Genomic DNA, 16,272 nt, shown 5'->3' on the forward strand with positions numbered 1-16,272 from the left:
ATTCGTCAAAATCAAATTTAACATAACCCCTCCCCCCATTCCAAAAAAAACTATTTTTTATTTGTTGGCTTTACAATTTTCAGGACTTTTATTAAAATTTGATTGAATAATTCAATAAGTTGAGTTAATTGTAATCCATAGAAGGGTTAATTTTGTGTATCATCATTAATGATTTACATCAATTTATCGGTCATTATCTTATCACTTTAGATCCCTGGCCTTTAATTATTACAGATCGAGTGAATCTATATTTGTATCCGTGGTCAAAGATGTTTTAATATGACCATAATATAAAGTTGTGCAAATATTTTCACTGCAAATAATCACAACTAAATTGCAAACTTTAAGGGACAAGGGAAAAGTTGAAAAACAAGGATGACAACATCCATAAAAGCGAAGCTCTTAAATGGAAGGACAAACGAACATTATCACTTGTAGATTGTTAGAACTGAATTGATGCATCAATACAAACAATATTTTAAGAAAATTTGTTGCAAAACTACATAAATAGATGATACTGTTTAAGGACATACTTCATTTTTGGGACTTGTTTATAGAGATGCTTCGCTTATAACATTGTACCTTGACGGACGGACCGACCCTCATTATAGAAAAGCTTCGCCTTTAAAAAGTGGCGTGCACGGGGTTTTGCAAACAGGGATGGGAACTTCTAAGGGATTAAAAGTAGAGGAAGGAAACTCTCATTTAAAGGGGGAGTGTTGACACCCCCCTCAAACCCATTAACAATAGAAGCAGCTTATAGTACCTAATAAAAAATATCGTCATACAATACAAATGACCATTGAGAGGCCAGTAAACATTCTACCATTGGTCAACTAAAATCTATACTGGTCTATTATTGGTCCTTTGTATTGTATGACGTCATTTTTTATTGGGCACTATAAGCTGCTTCTATGCTAATGGGTTTGATGTACAGGCGGACCTACCATAGTTATAAAGTACCTGCGCTTCTAGCTAAATAGGGATGAAGTAACTGCTCTACAGACAAACATCATATTACTAGATAGTAATTTTTATTAGTGGTGATCTCTTTCCAAACATGTCTATAAAATTTAAAACTCTTTGTTTGTCTTTAAATCTATTCTATAAACAAGAATGATAAAAAATAGCGCAACTATAAAACAATAATAGTGCACCTAACTAACATGATCTTTAAAAACTATCAAAACCATAGTATTAAAATTAGCAAGGATAACAATATCCTTAAAAGCGAAGCTCTGAAATTGGACGATATGACAAACGAACATACAGAATTGTAGCGTGTCATAACTTAATAAGCAGAATAAAAGTGTATAAGTCTAAACAAAATTATGTAAATTTGTGGCAAAACTGTTTAATTACAGGATACAAAACATTACATTTTAAGGACTTGATTATAGAGATGCTTCGCTTATGACATTGTACCTTGTGTAATACGAATCAGTTTTCAAAAAATTAGACGAATAGAATAATTATACCGCATAAAAAACTACCCTAATCATAGAAAAGCCTCGTTTTTAATATTTAGATTTTTTCAAATCGTTTTAGAATTAATACATTTTAAACGAACGTGTATAGATTATAGAGTAGCATCGCTTACAACCAATAAAAAAATACAAAAATATACAATTCAAAATTTATTTTAGTAAAATTAGTTATATCAATGTTTTATCACAGTTTTAAAATGAGTATCAAAATAACAACAAATTAAATTACACTTTATAATGATAATGGTTAAAAATCTTTAGCTCGCTAAACATTAAACATAAAAATTTTGGCTTGAATAAAAGCAAATTTGTTCACCCTAAGCATATAATTAAAATTCAAGTCTTTAACCGAGGAAATATTTCAGCTCACATGAAGTTTTATGGTCAAAATTTTGACTTTAAGCTTCACCATGTTTGTTTGTTGTGTTTACATGCTAGACACGGCTTTGTTTCAAGCATACATAAAATAATAATATGCATACATAACTCTTTTTTTTCCATCCCTCACTTTGTAAGGGTCCAAACTAATGTATCTGTTTAAAAATACATGACTTTTTTTCCAGCCTTCGTGTAGAATAAACATCAACACTTTTTGTATGAATTATGATTACATAAGTTTGTGTGTGTGTTTGTTTTTTTTTGTGAAGATTTATCCTTGACAAACACTTAAAAACATCCATTAGTCAACATGTATTCATCTTTCTAAAGAATACATAAAGTGTTTATGGCTTGTAGTTGACAATATAATTGTAGATGAATGTTTAACATTAAAAAAGTCTTTTGAAGTTTAACTCGTTTTTTCTTCTTGAACATGGCACATAAATATTTTATAATATGTCATCACTTTTTATTTTGCAATATTGGCGGCCTGCAGGGCCCGGCCCATCATGTCCATCTCAAAGATACTCTCCTGCAGGTCCATCACAAACTTGTACCTGTCCTGCTCGCTGGCCGCGTTCAGGGTGGACAAGACGGCGCCGTCAGACTTGCGGGACAACTGGATGCCGTAGCGGAAGACGGGTGTGTGGAATAGTGTAACCTCCAGGCCGGTTAGGTAGAAACTGTCGCGGTAGGAGTAGACAAGGCCGCTGTTGGTCTTGCCAGAGGCTTTGGTGACTAGCAACATGTCGTTGAACAGCCAAATATCGCGCTGGTGGTTGTTGGCGTCGCCCTCCTTCTTGGAGTTGATGTCGGTAACCTCGGTGAGGCGGCACAGGCAGACTAGACGGCGGTGAGGGTCTGATAAATGCGGTGCCTTGCCGCTCACCCGACTGCGCAGCAGCTGTGTTTGTGCAACATGATCTGGGATGGTGGCAAACTCTTGCTTCTTCACAGACTTGTAGATGTTGGTCAACAGCTTCTTGTCAAAGTCACGGCCGCCGTCAGCACCCTTCAGCTGGGCATAAAAGTCCTTCTCAATCAGCTTTTTATCCGGCTTCAAGTCAGGCGTGTGAATGTCTGTGTTGAGCAACATGATGGCAACACACAGCGTGGCAATGCTTTCTGTATTCTTCAGTTTATTAGCAAAATTTGGGTTGCATTTGTTGAATCTTTTGCCAAACATCTCCATGATTTTCTCAATTTTCTGCGGTTCACCAGGGATTTGAATAGTGTGTAGAAACTGGCGCAATGCCTTGTCCACTCGCATGCCAGCAAAGTCAAACTTTTCCAGGTAACAACTCAACACTTTCATAGAGAAAGCATTGTGTAACTCGGAAATATACTCGCCAACCTTGCTCCTGGCAAGGTCAGAGGTGGCATGCAGAAATTTGGCCACTGACAATGGGGACAGCTCGAGGAAGCCCTGCTTCACCATGTAGTCAATGCCCAGGTCGGGCCTGGTGTTGAAAAGATTGAGTCCCACCCTAAAGTTTCTCTTTCTCTCCACCTCCATCATAAGCTCGCGGAATTCTGCTAACGCCTTGGATTTGTTTGTTGAACTGCGGGAGGCTGGCCGCACTCGGATCTTCTTGCCAGCTGGGCTGGTCAGCGGTGACTTACAGTTGGAATCAATAGCATGATTATCGCTAATCTCATAATCACTGCCCTTGTGGCTATCAATCTGGGCGTAGATAGCAGACACGGAGTCAATTGTAGCGCTGGCCATGCTCTTGATATTGTTGTTGTTGTTGAAGTGGGTGCCAGTCATGGCCAGGTAAGGGCTCATGGCGCACTCCACTGACCCAGTGCCGCCCTGCTGCTGTACAGCACTGTACAACAAATTCATGTAAGGACTGTCAGGGTTGTCGGGTGAAAAAACTGGGTGCATCTTGACATAGACGCCAGAATGGCTGGTCATGCTTGTGTTGGCGGAATTAGCGGCGCCGCCGCTGTACTCACTACCCGCATCCTCGCCTGAACTACCATTGTTATAGCCGCGGGAAACTGACCGCTGGTTGTGGCTGTGATTATGCGGATCTGGCGAGCTGGAGATCATGTAGTTGGGCCAGGAAAATACAAGCTCTGATGAGGGGGTGAGGGGGGACATGGGCAGGTCCTGGTCAGAGTTAGGTCCGGACGAGCCCCCGCTGTCGCTGGAGCCTGTCGACATTAGAGAACTTCTGTGTGTAAACGGCTTTGGCCGCGAGTAAATTGAATTATCAGAATCATTGCTGACATTCAAATTATTTGGCCGCAAAATATTGATCATGTCGGAAAGGCGGGAGGAAGTTCGCTTTGGCGGTAGCGGTGGTAATGGTAGATTTGGTGGCTTATTACTACCGGTGGTCCATTCTATTTTGCGCATTGTGCCCGGTGTTTTGGCGGCGGGCAGTTCATGACCGAGGCCGGATTCTAAAACGGCGTGAGATTGTACGGGCGGCGGGGGAGGGGGGATGTCTCCCATCACTGAACATGTCTCATAGTCTTGGTCATTATTATCACTGTTGTTGTTTAACGGATAAACGGCGGGCATTTTGCAGCCGAATAAAGCATTGGGCAGGGGTGAACTTAGATTCTTCATGGCTTGATATCTTGATTCTAGTTCAGCAAAGCCTGCGGGAAGACGGTGGATATCATTGTCAACTTGGTGTTGTTGTTGTTGTTGTTGTAAAGAGTGTTGTCTTGAGAAGGATAAACGTCTGACTGGACTATCTTGTTGTTGGTGATTAGTATGCCCATGCATTGTTCTACTCCAGGTGGAGGTCCCTTGGGGGGACATGTGCAGGGGTGAGGAGGGCAGGCCTGTGGTGGGGGGCAGGTGCAGGAAAGAGGCGGAGGGGGAGTAGCTGGTGGGGGTCCCGGGGGTGCTGCCGTGTTGACCACAATTAGCACAACCTGAGTTGGAGCCGGAGCCAGAGGAATCCTTCCTGACCAATCTGTTGGTGTGGTTGCGCGGCAAAGTTCCGTGGCTGTAGGCGGCCCGGTTAATGGCAATCGCCTTGGATCTTGCCAACGTATTGCTGCCGCCGCCGGTGTATAAATCAGTGATGGCGTTGGATGTACTGCTGCCAGAACCGGTTCTCAGTCTACCGTGGTTGTGGTGCCCGCCAAAATTAGTCATCATGCCGGCATTGAAAGAATCTGCTCTGACCCGCTGAAATCTTGGATCTGGCATTGTGGAGGATTGTGTTGAAGCGGGGGCAATGTCTTGGCTGCACAAAGCCTTGAAGGATTCGGCCAGCAGAGTGTCTACGTCAGCGGCGGCTGTGGATTGCTGGAAGTTGTCAGCCTGTTGCAGCCAGGATGCTGATCCAAGAGATAAAACTGGATCCATTCTGAAATTTAAAGAAAAAAATAGAATATTTTCAAAAATTATCAAAATACGAAAAAAGCTTTAATTTTTCTTTTAATAATGATTATTATTCGTGAAATGATATGATATTTTTAGGAAATAAAAGCATAAAGAATTTTTCAACCCTAGAGCAAAATATTAATCATACATAATTCCCTCCTAATTACCCCCTGCTTAAGATAATTAAAACTAAAAGAATTTATATAAATAATATGTATTAATTATTTAATATGACAGGGCATTTAAAAGTATTTTGAAATAAATTCCATAAAAGTAATTTTATTGCTACAAGAAAATCCGGCTAATCTTTTATATAAAGTGAAATGTCTTTTAATTTAGTAGTCTTAAAAAATTTATGTCTTTTTTGTCTGAAACAGTCGAAAAAATGCCACATGCTAAGTTTTCGCGTACTTTTCTTGTTTTTTATTTTTATTACAAAAATATTTCAAAGTCAAAATACATATTAATCATATAAAAAATGGGCATGGTATGAATTCAATTAAGAATATATTTATTAGTTATTAACCTAAAATAAAAGATTATAAGCCTGGGGATTACTACAGCTGGTATTCGAACCCTTACATTATCCAACCCCCCCCCCCCCCCCTAAGAAAACCAATTGGGCCATAATCATTTTGTGTGGACACTATAATAACTAATGACATGTCCCACCAGCCCTTAATACCCTTTCTTTATAACCCCCCCCCCCCCCCCCCAACCCCGCCCCCGATTTCACAATCTACTAATAAAAGAATAATGAGAAATGGATCAAAGTGTCCCCACCTCCTACTCAACCTAACCTAACCAACCCCATTTCTTTCACCTTTAGATTAACCTTATGTCAAAACCATTTCAAAACTCTTCAAGACTTAAGAACTAATTTTTACGGGATTAGTTTCTTTTCACACCTTGTTAAGCCATAAAAATTTTTAGATTAAGAAACAAAGTTTGCTATTAAGAATTCTAATACATTTTTTATTGCCCAAAAATATGCTGCAAAGCATTAATACATTAAACTATAAAGCCAATCTATTATTGAAACAATAGATAATTCTATGAAAAGATGAAATAGATTTCAATATGATATCGAGTTACTAATTTTGAATAGTTCGCAAGAAATTCAACAATTTTCTTAGAAATTAGTAATTTGATAGATTTATATTTGCACAAAAAATACTTTTATAGATAAAATAATGTTTCAATTTTGCATTGATTTTTGCCTTTGTTCTATATAAAGGTTTAAAATAACAGTAAAGAAATATACAGTAAAAATGAGGTTTTTAAATGGAAAGACTTGCAATTCTTATCAAATTATTGATTATAAAACTTTAAAACATTTTAGACAGTCGGAAATATACTAGTTTTTAGAAGCTATACTACAAAAAGTATGAATTGATATAAAAATACATTGACCCTTCAAAATAGTACCAAAAAAATGCTATAAATTCTGTAAAATTAAAGTATGCATGTTCAAATCTAGAACCCTCAATTCAAATATTTGGATATTTGAATTTCTTAAAATTTGAACCAAAATTATAACTTTTTAAAACGTCAAATTTTTTCTAGCTTTACAAAAAATGAAATACATTTATCCTTGTGCATTTTAGATAGTTTTAAAATTCTATTCACATAGTAACGAAAGAGATCCCCCCACTAAGATTTTATAAATAATATTTTTGTCTTAAAAAACATATGTTTTTGCAGTTTATATGCAAACAGTTCAAAGTACAAACCATGTATTTCTTAATGAAAATTATTAGCTACAATATACATATCATATATAAATCATTCATGTTTTAACATTTCATGCAAGTAATTTTAAGCTTATTAAAATTTGCAGCTACAAATTTCGCAATTGAGCCTGCCCCAAACCTTTTTTCTTTTGCTGTCAAATTTTGAGGAAATAGGGGGCAATCATTTTCACCCAACAGTAGATTCAGGGAGGGAGGGGACATTGGGCTGTTTATTACACTAGTCCCCAAAGTTTTATAACAATGTTTTCTTATTCGTTGGTTTAACAACATTAGAAAATTTAATTGTAATCTACAGAAAGGGTAATTTTGTGTATTATCATTAATTTATCAGCCGTTGTCTTATCCATTTAGATCCTTGAGTAAATTGCTTCTAAGAACTGGAATAGGACTTGGAAATGCTTCACAAAATTTCAATGCTCAGATATTTTACAAAATGCGGGAGAAGTTTTTACACAAAATTGGAAAATGTACAAATTACATATTCCGTTGCAGATATATGACCTTGTTTTAATAAAAAACATTGCCCCATAAATTAGCATTTTGTAATGTGCAGTTAATTTTAAATTTTTTTACATTAGAATGTACATTAATTTAATTATTTAAAAACTAATATTATCGAATTAGGCCTTGAAGGTATAATTTATAGGTTTATATTTTGTTTAAACAGTAAATTTATCACAAAAGCAAACAAATAAACTTACTATAGCGTAAGCTAAAATGATAAGAAAAATTTAATCTTTAAAATTAAATAATAAAGCGTTTATATTTATAAGATGTAAGTATTAAAAAGTTTTTTTACCTGTTTTATAATGTGTTTTTTTTTTCACTTTTTATAAAATGTTTATTTAAAGTCTTTTTTAATATAATTCTTTAGTAACTTTCACGGACATTTGAAAATTCAAATTTCATGGGTCTGTCCGGCACTAACAAATATTGAAAACTAAACTTTTGTGGAGGGATGCGGGGGTGGGTGTTAACCCCCCCTTTCTTCGTTTGCTTAGGGTATCATTTGCTTGCCCCCTTACCCTACAGCCTGTCTGCCCCCAAAATTAAGTTTTACGCGCTCAATCCTTAAAGTCCGCAAAATTATCCTACTTGTTGGCCGATATGTTCTGTAAGTTCGGCTTACAGGCATACAGAAAAAGGGAGGTGGGACAAAGGGGGTCATGAAATGAGAAGTGGGGAATAGAGGGGACATTAAAAGAGAGGTGGGAATACAGGAGAGCCTAAAGGGGAGTGGGTGTTATATTAAGGGGTGTAAAAGGTGTTGGGTCCCCTAAACATCAAGTAGAAGTACGCAAATAAGGGTGGATAGATAGATTAGGATGGTCAAAAATAATTCAAACCACTCTTATTTTACTATATTGGGTAATACAAATATTGAGAAGTGCAGCCACTTGATAACTAGGTTATGTCTGTCTGTACGTCCTGGAAATAGCTACTACAGTCTCCAAAGCCACACACAATAACTCGTTCTCTTTCGGACTTAAATTGAATATATTAGGCAAATTATATGTTGTTACTGTATTATAATCTACTATTATTTAATCTCATTTGTTCTTGAGAATATGTTGCTGAGCTTTATATGTAAATAATTCTATATATATAGTTTTTTTTCTGAAAATGTAAAAAAAAATAAGCCACTCTAATTCATTTAGGGACAAGGGTTGATTTCTGTAAATGGAAACGAAAGGGGACATTTTCAGGGGGTGAAGGGGTTCAGATGGGTTGAAGAAATCGGAGACCACTGCCTGAAAATGGGGACCAAGAGAAAATTTGGGGGAGGGGGGCGTATAACCTGATGATTTTGGAGACATCAAATCTAAAGATTGGCACCGGAGTGTTCATCTACACCCTCATCCCCCCCCCCCAAAAAAAAGGTACAGAGCATCCCCCTCCCCTCCCAACCCTTTACTAACCTAACCATCCTTAAGGCAAGATTTAAAAGGACAGCCCTTCTAAATTTAAAATGTATTTTTTAAACATTAAAAGCCGGAAAAATAGATCATCTAAAATGTGTATAGTTAATTTTTTGCTTTCCACAGATATTACAATGAACAAATTATAGGATTTAAACGAGTTTTGTAAGCCACAAGTTTACGAAGGCCCAAGCTAACAAAACAGGTATTAATTCTATGATATTAATTTTGATATTCGTGAAAAATTGTCTGTAATACGATGTTGTACATGTTTTTTAAGTTTTTAACAGTATATGATAAGATTTTAAGCTTTTAAGGAGAAAGAAATGTTTGAAGCATAAATTCTTAAATTTGGAAGCAACAGTCCTTTCTATGGGTTCTAATGGGTTATAGACAGGGCTAAAGAAAGAAAGAGAAAGAGAGAGAGAAAAAGGGAGGAGGTGGGCACAGGACAATTATATCAGAGGAGGGGGGGGGGAATTATCGAAGGGTTAAAATGATTGACTTGAATAAGCCTAAAATCACATCCAATCTATTCTGTCGAGACATACACAAAATAGAAAATGTCAACATCTATTTAATATTGACTGCGGGGAGGTAGGAATATGTCTGTTAGCAGGGCAGCGAGCAAAACTAGATTTTGTATAAAATCTTATTGTATATTTAGAAAATGTAATGTTATAAAGTACATTAATGAAGTAAGTTTGGTTTAAGATTATAAAAAAATACCAAGTTTCAGTTTTTTTCAAGTTAATTTATTTTTTTTGTTGCAATTATTGGACAAACACTGGTTTTCTTATTGATAATGATTACAGCTAGATAAAAAAGAACATACTTTTTGTCATTAAAATTAGTATTTTTAACTCTAGAAAATTATTAGTCAATTTTCATGTCCTTAGTTTTCAAACAAGTGCAAAATTAAATGTTAAGAGGGGGAGGGGGGGATAAAATTGGTCCATATAAAGTTTTCATGAAGATATCATTAGCGAATTGTGTCTCAACAAGCCTCAAGGACAAGTATATTCGTAACAGGGATCTATAGAGATAAGACAATGACCGATAAATTGATGTATTTCCAAAATGATGATACACAAAATTACCCTTTCTGTAGATTACAATTAGTGGTTGAAACGTGTGTACACTAAACTTAATGAACAAACCAATCACTTATATCTGTATTGTTTAGAACAGAATGAAATTTGTATTGTCCTAATACAAAATAAATGACTCGTCCTAAAGTCTGGATGAAAGCTTCTTTATTTGAAATTTGACACCATCTTCTTCTTTAATATTTGTCTGAGCTGTATTACTATTATCAGGAATAAGGGAGGATATATTTTATAATGGGTATAGGATATACGTGGATATTATAACAGTGGGAAAATTGTCGTCAATTTAATATACTAATATGGACATCATTTATTTGTCAGTTCGTTCATCCAGAAGGAAGGGAAAGGATGAGATAAAGGGAGTGGATGGGTGGGATCGTTATTTTAGCCAGCTACATATTTAACTTTATTAGAGTACATGATAATCTGGTGTAAGATCCTAGTATTAGTAAATCCATTAATTTTATCCTGTAAAAATATTAACATACTTATGTAACTTTATAATGTCACTAGCGGCTACGCCCCTAGAAGCCTCTAGGGACACTTAAGGTAGAAGGGGTAAATATCGACCTCATTCCATTTAAATTTGAGTTTCAAAAGAGTAAAAAAAGATATTTTTTGGGGGGAGGGAGTGTGGTGAAGACACCCTCCCCAAAAATAGTTTAAAACCTTCCCAGGACCCATAAGAAGCTTCACTGTAAAAGAGAACAATATAGGTTCAGCGGTTAGCGAGATCCTTCGGGACAGACAAAAAACGCTTACCACTTTATATAATAGGATTAGATCGAATATCGTCATGTCAATTTTATGGCCCCGTTAGTTTATTGGCTTAGTCATGACAAACAAGGATGACAACATCCATAAAAGCGAAGCTAAAATCAGAAGGAATGACAAACGAACAATAACTCTCGTAGAGTGTCAGAACTTCATAAGTAAAACACATTTGTTGCAAAATTGCATAAATACAGGATACAGTAAAGAACATACTTTTTTTTTTCTAGAGTTCATCCATTATCCCTGGTTATAAGCTGAATTAATTAGAGGGTTTTCAAATAATCTTTAAATTAGATTATTGTAAAGATTATACTCACCAAAATTAAGAAGTAATGTCTGAAATCAAGATTATGAAATATATTCTTGGTTGATATGATTTATGATTTATCTTTTTTTAACAAGGATGACAATTTTAAAAACATCATATCATTTCTGCAAAGAAATGTATGCCTGATCGTTCTACGATGATATTTCATTGTTACAGAACTCACCATGAAAGGTCTGAAAACGATAGGACGATTCCACATGCCTCAACTTGCTTTACAATTATACATAGTACGATAAATGGAAGATAATATTTTTTCTGCTAGCGGTTGTGCCACTATCATCTAGGGACTCTAGGGAATCATATGTATTCATAGGGGAGAAAGGGGATAGAAAAACAGCCTAAATTCATCCCAAGACTTAGTAAAGTATCCTAAAATACTCTCGGGACCGATGTAAAGCTTCCCTTTAATAAAGGCCTTAATTAGTTCACTGGTACCGAGATCTTAGAGTACAAAAAAACCTTACTACTTTATATACTAAAAATCTTTTCTTAAAAAGTATAGATTTTGTGGTTCAATGAAACATATAAATAATTTTTTTTCGTTGCCCTTTCATATATTAAACAAAAGTTTATCCTGTTAAACATTATTGTTGTTATTATATCACCCAAATTACATATAGTCGACAAAAATCTGTTAAATTAGCATGTCGTTACAATGTAAGTTTTGGCCATTTTTATTTAGAGACCATATATTCAGGAAAGCAATTAATATTCAGTGGATTAGAACCGGTTCTCAGCCATACTAAAAAAATATGTATAGCATCGTATTACAGACCATTTTGCATGAATATTATAATAAAAATCATAAAATTAGTACCAGTTTTGTTATGCCAGGCCTTCGGTCAACAAAACTGGTTTTAATCTCATAATTTTTATTTTAATATCAGGGGAAAACTGTCTTTAATACGAAGTGATATTATATGTCAATGTTTTCTTTCCAGTTCAACGAATCAACAGGGCTATACAGGTGAATGACATAAATTGATGGATTTGTTTTTTTTGTTGTGTTAACATGTTATTCATGAAATGCTTTCTGATCAAAGAACATTTTCAGCAGACATGTATAGGGGTTATAATTCAAAAGAATAATTTGTAGATCTTATATATATATAACAAACATAAATATAATCGATATATCATTACTTGTACTCTGAGTGATGCTAGCAGCTGGCTAAAATAATTGTACCCCTCATCCGCTTCCCTCCTACTGAATATTAGACTTAGTCCAAAGCGTCTTAGCCTTAACCCTGCGATATCCTAAGTATTGCGCCGGACTAACCTAACCTAAACTTACGATAACAAATATAAACTGACCCAACTTAACCTTACCTAAGCAGTCAAATAACCTATCAAATCATATTTTTGTGAACTTGTGGGTGCAATTCAATCAAGGAGGGAGGTGACATTTGGCTGTTTATTACACTAGTCCCCAAAGTTTCATAAAAATGTTTTCTTATTCGTTAGCTTAACAACTTTCAAATAATTTTAATTGGTTGGTTCATTAAGTTGAGTGTCCAAACGTTTCAACCCCTAATTGTAATCTACAGAAGAGACAATTTTCATCATCATCATTGGGGATGTACAACAATTTATCGGTCATTGTCTTATCCCTTTAGATCAGTGAATACAATATTCATCATTTGTGATAATATTTATCTCAATCCAAAATTTTAAAATTGAAAATAGACACATAACATACCATGTGATTTTCCGTAAAAACCTGAGAAAAACTGCTCAAAGCTGAACGGTAATAGAGCATAAACGTGGGAATTATAACATCTTGCGAGCAATTGCATTTGGGGGGAGGATAATTTTAGGTGGGTTGGATAGTAAGTGCAGTCAATATTCTCTAAAATGGCTATAACATTTGGAATGATAGTGCAGCTATTACCTTTTATGATACAAATAAGGATTTTAATTGCCAATTATCTGAAAAGTTTATATCCTTGAGCTAAATTTTTTTTTTAATTTTATAACTCTGCCAACCCTAAATCTTCATGCGGTTTTTAATATCTTTGTTATGATTCAATCCACGCATATAACGATTGCTTTAATCGTTTTCCAGGTCCCATAACTGTGCTGCTAGACCTTTATTTTTTTTAAATCGGTTCAGAAATAAGGATTTTAGAAGCTATAATATTAGAATATTAGTTGTTTGATCCTTATCCTATTGGGGAGTCTGATGGAGGTCAGGAACAAAGCCTAAAACCAACCCTAAGACATTTATAAACCTTCCCTTAAAAGTGTAACCAAATTGGAACAGTATTAGCAAGCTGTTTTCGTTATCGGCCGGCCGGAAATCGGCCGACTTCGGCCCTTCATGTTAAGTTTAAAAATATCGTATTCGGCTATTCCTCAGCCGATTTAGTCGTCTAAGGTGGCAAAAAAATAGTCCTGGTCGTAATAAATTCAAATCCGTTGACCAATCTAAAATCCGTCCACTGGTTGTCGCGTAACGATGTTTTTAAAGTTGTAGACATGATAATAATTGCATAAAATAGAAGTAAAATTTAAAAATACCGTAGCCGGTTATTCCTTGGCCGATTTAGTCGGCCAAGGTGGCAAAAAAATAGTCCTGGTCGTAATAAATTCAAATCCGTTGACCAATCTAAAATCCTTCCACTGGATGTCGCGTAACGGTGATTTTAAAGTTGTAGACATGATAATAATTGCATAAAATAGAAGTAAAGTTTAAAAATACCGTAGCCGGGTATTCCTTAGCCGATTTAGTCGGCCAAGGTGGCAAAAAAATAGTCCTGGTCGTAATAAATTCAAATCCGTTGACCAATCTAAAATCCGTCCACTGGTTGTCGCGTAACGATGTTTTTAAAGTTGTAGACATGATAATAATTGCATAAAATAGAAGTAAAATTTAAAAATACCGTAGCCGGTTATTCCTTGGCCGATTTAGTCGGCCAAGGTGGCAAAAAATAGTCCTGGTCGTAATAAATTCAAATCCGTTGACCAATCTAAAATCCGTCCACTGGTTGTCACGTAACGATGATTTTAAAGTTGTTATAAATGCTGCATATATTATAAATATAATAATGTCGTCTTCGAAATGAAAATTTTACTCTAAGAAAATTTTTTAACTACAAATGTGATTTAGATGGACCTTTTACCATAAAATTACTTTTTCATAAACTAATTATTATTTAACTACCTTTTTTAAAGTAGCTGCAACCATTTTCCACCCAAAAAAAATTATTGACTGCACTTATTGGATAGGGGAAGTAGATGTGATGTAATATTTATAAGCACGGTCCACTTTCTATTATCAATTCACTAGAGTATGTCTGTGCCACTGTGCTCAGATTGGACTTTTCAAGTCTATTTTTCTCGAAAATTGGACTTTTGGAAACCTTCAATGGACTTGAAAAAAAGCAACCTCCCGATGTTCAATGGACTTGAGAAAAATTTTCAAAATTTTCTCCCCCCCTCCCCTTTTTTGCACCCCTTCTTCCCAAATTGACAAATTTGGACTTTTGTGCATGTAAAATGGACTTCACGCGACCTAAAAAATGGACTTGAGCAAAATTTTCATCTGAGCACACTGGTCTGTGCCAGCGACAGCGCTCTTAGCATCTATAGAGTCTGTATTTGAGGGGGGGGGAGTACAAATAAACATCACAAGAATAAAATTTGATCTTACAAAAAAATATTACTACTGATAATAATAAAGAAGAATATATACTCTAGATTTAGAGTAAGCCTATAAATTCTCTACTTTGTAAGAGTAAATTACGTAATTTAACTTAAGCACCCTTATTTCTTCCTTTTTGAGATTTATCTTTAATGCTTGCAAAAGTTTGAAAGTTTTTTTAACAAACTTTTGTTAGCTTTTTATTGCTACATTACTAAAGGAAAATGGGCTATTTCAGGAATGAAAGTTGTTTTATGAAGATAATTAAAGTCCCACAACAGATTATGATGTCATACGATAGCATAGCCAATGAGAGGCCAGTATACACTATAATTGACGAATGGTAAAATTTATGCTGGCCTCTCATTGGTTATTTTATCGTTTGACGTCATAATCTGTTGAGGGACTTTAATTATCTTCTGTTTTATCTTGTATGGATTATTGTCATTTCCCCCCTCAGTGCCAGGACACTTAACTTAAACGTGGCGACCTTTGTATGGAAGTCCTAATCGTGCAAGGAAATGGGTTAAGCCAATAAATTGGCAAAGACATTTCCTCCTCATATAAAAAATATCTTATTTTGCGAGAGTTTTCAGTTCAGTCCTGAATATAATATAACAGAACAGAAATGAAAACTCGGTAGCTATTCGGGTCAACTTACATAATACGAACAAATAAGGAGGGGAAGAACAAAAAAGTGAAAAATTGGGGAGGGGGTGGGGGAGTAACTGATTTGCGTCAAAGCATGGCTATAGCTTGTTGTCTGCTTGGGGGTTAATTACAAGTGGAAGGGGGAATAAAGGTTGCAAATTGGGGGGGGGGGGTGATGCTTATTAAAGACAAAGTAAAAGATAGGGCTGCTAATTTTGTCTCCAAATTAGAAGGGGTAAATCTATCAAATGGGGTGAAATAGGTAATTATTATTAAAAATGGGGTAAAGGGGGGGGGGGGTATAGGGAAAATGAAACAGGTGAATATGATTTGAAAGATCAACAGAAAATAAAATTTGGCCACTATATTTTTGTGGCTGATAAGAAAGATATTATTATTGATATAACCATATACCGTACACCAATCGATATAGATTATTCTGGATATTATGACAGGAGAAAAATTGTCGTCAATTAAGGTTGCTAACAGTGACATCAATTATTGGTCAGTATGTTAAGACAGAAGTAGGAGAGGGGATGAGGTAAAGGGGGTGGTTAGGGGGGGGTATCGTTATTAAGCCAGCTACAGGTTTCACTTCTTAGAGTACATAATAAATCCATTCGTACTTATACGTTTCTTATAAGAATTGCGTTTTAAAATAGGCATATAACTTTTTGTAAACCTACTTTAATATCCTCTAATATTTTAACTGAACTTTAATTATAAAATAATAAAAAAAACAATATTTTAAGAAGCAAGCATAATAAATGAAGTGATCAAGAGCGCCCAAAAAACTGAGTCAAAGAGTATTTTATCAAATAAAAATTAAGCAACTATCTTGAAAAGCAGTCGAAAAAAGGAAACAGTAAAAGTG

General features: G+C 35.3%; 1 protein-coding gene across 1 annotated transcript; it reads right to left on the reverse strand.

Moving 5' to 3' along the window:
• Nucleotides 1–1,624: 1,624 nt before the first annotated feature.
• Nucleotides 1,625–7,919, reverse strand: LOC145327101 (uncharacterized). Its single transcript, XM_080170628.1, has 2 exons — nucleotides 7,774–7,919; nucleotides 1,625–5,203 (listed from the first exon to the last, which is right to left on the reverse strand). Exon 2 carries the CDS (start codon nucleotides 5,200–5,202, stop codon nucleotides 2,335–2,337), a length of 2,868 nt encoding a protein of 955 aa, XP_080026754.1. The 5' UTR covers nucleotide 5,203; nucleotides 7,774–7,919; the 3' UTR covers nucleotides 1,625–2,334.
• Between the last annotated feature and the right edge of the window lie 8,353 nt (nucleotides 7,920–16,272).

This window comes from Acartia tonsa, chromosome 8, assembly GCF_053477335.1.
Source record: "Acartia tonsa isolate MP-2025a chromosome 8, ASM5347733v1, whole genome shotgun sequence".
NCBI lineage: Eukaryota > Metazoa > Arthropoda > Copepoda > Calanoida > Acartiidae > Acartia > Acartia tonsa.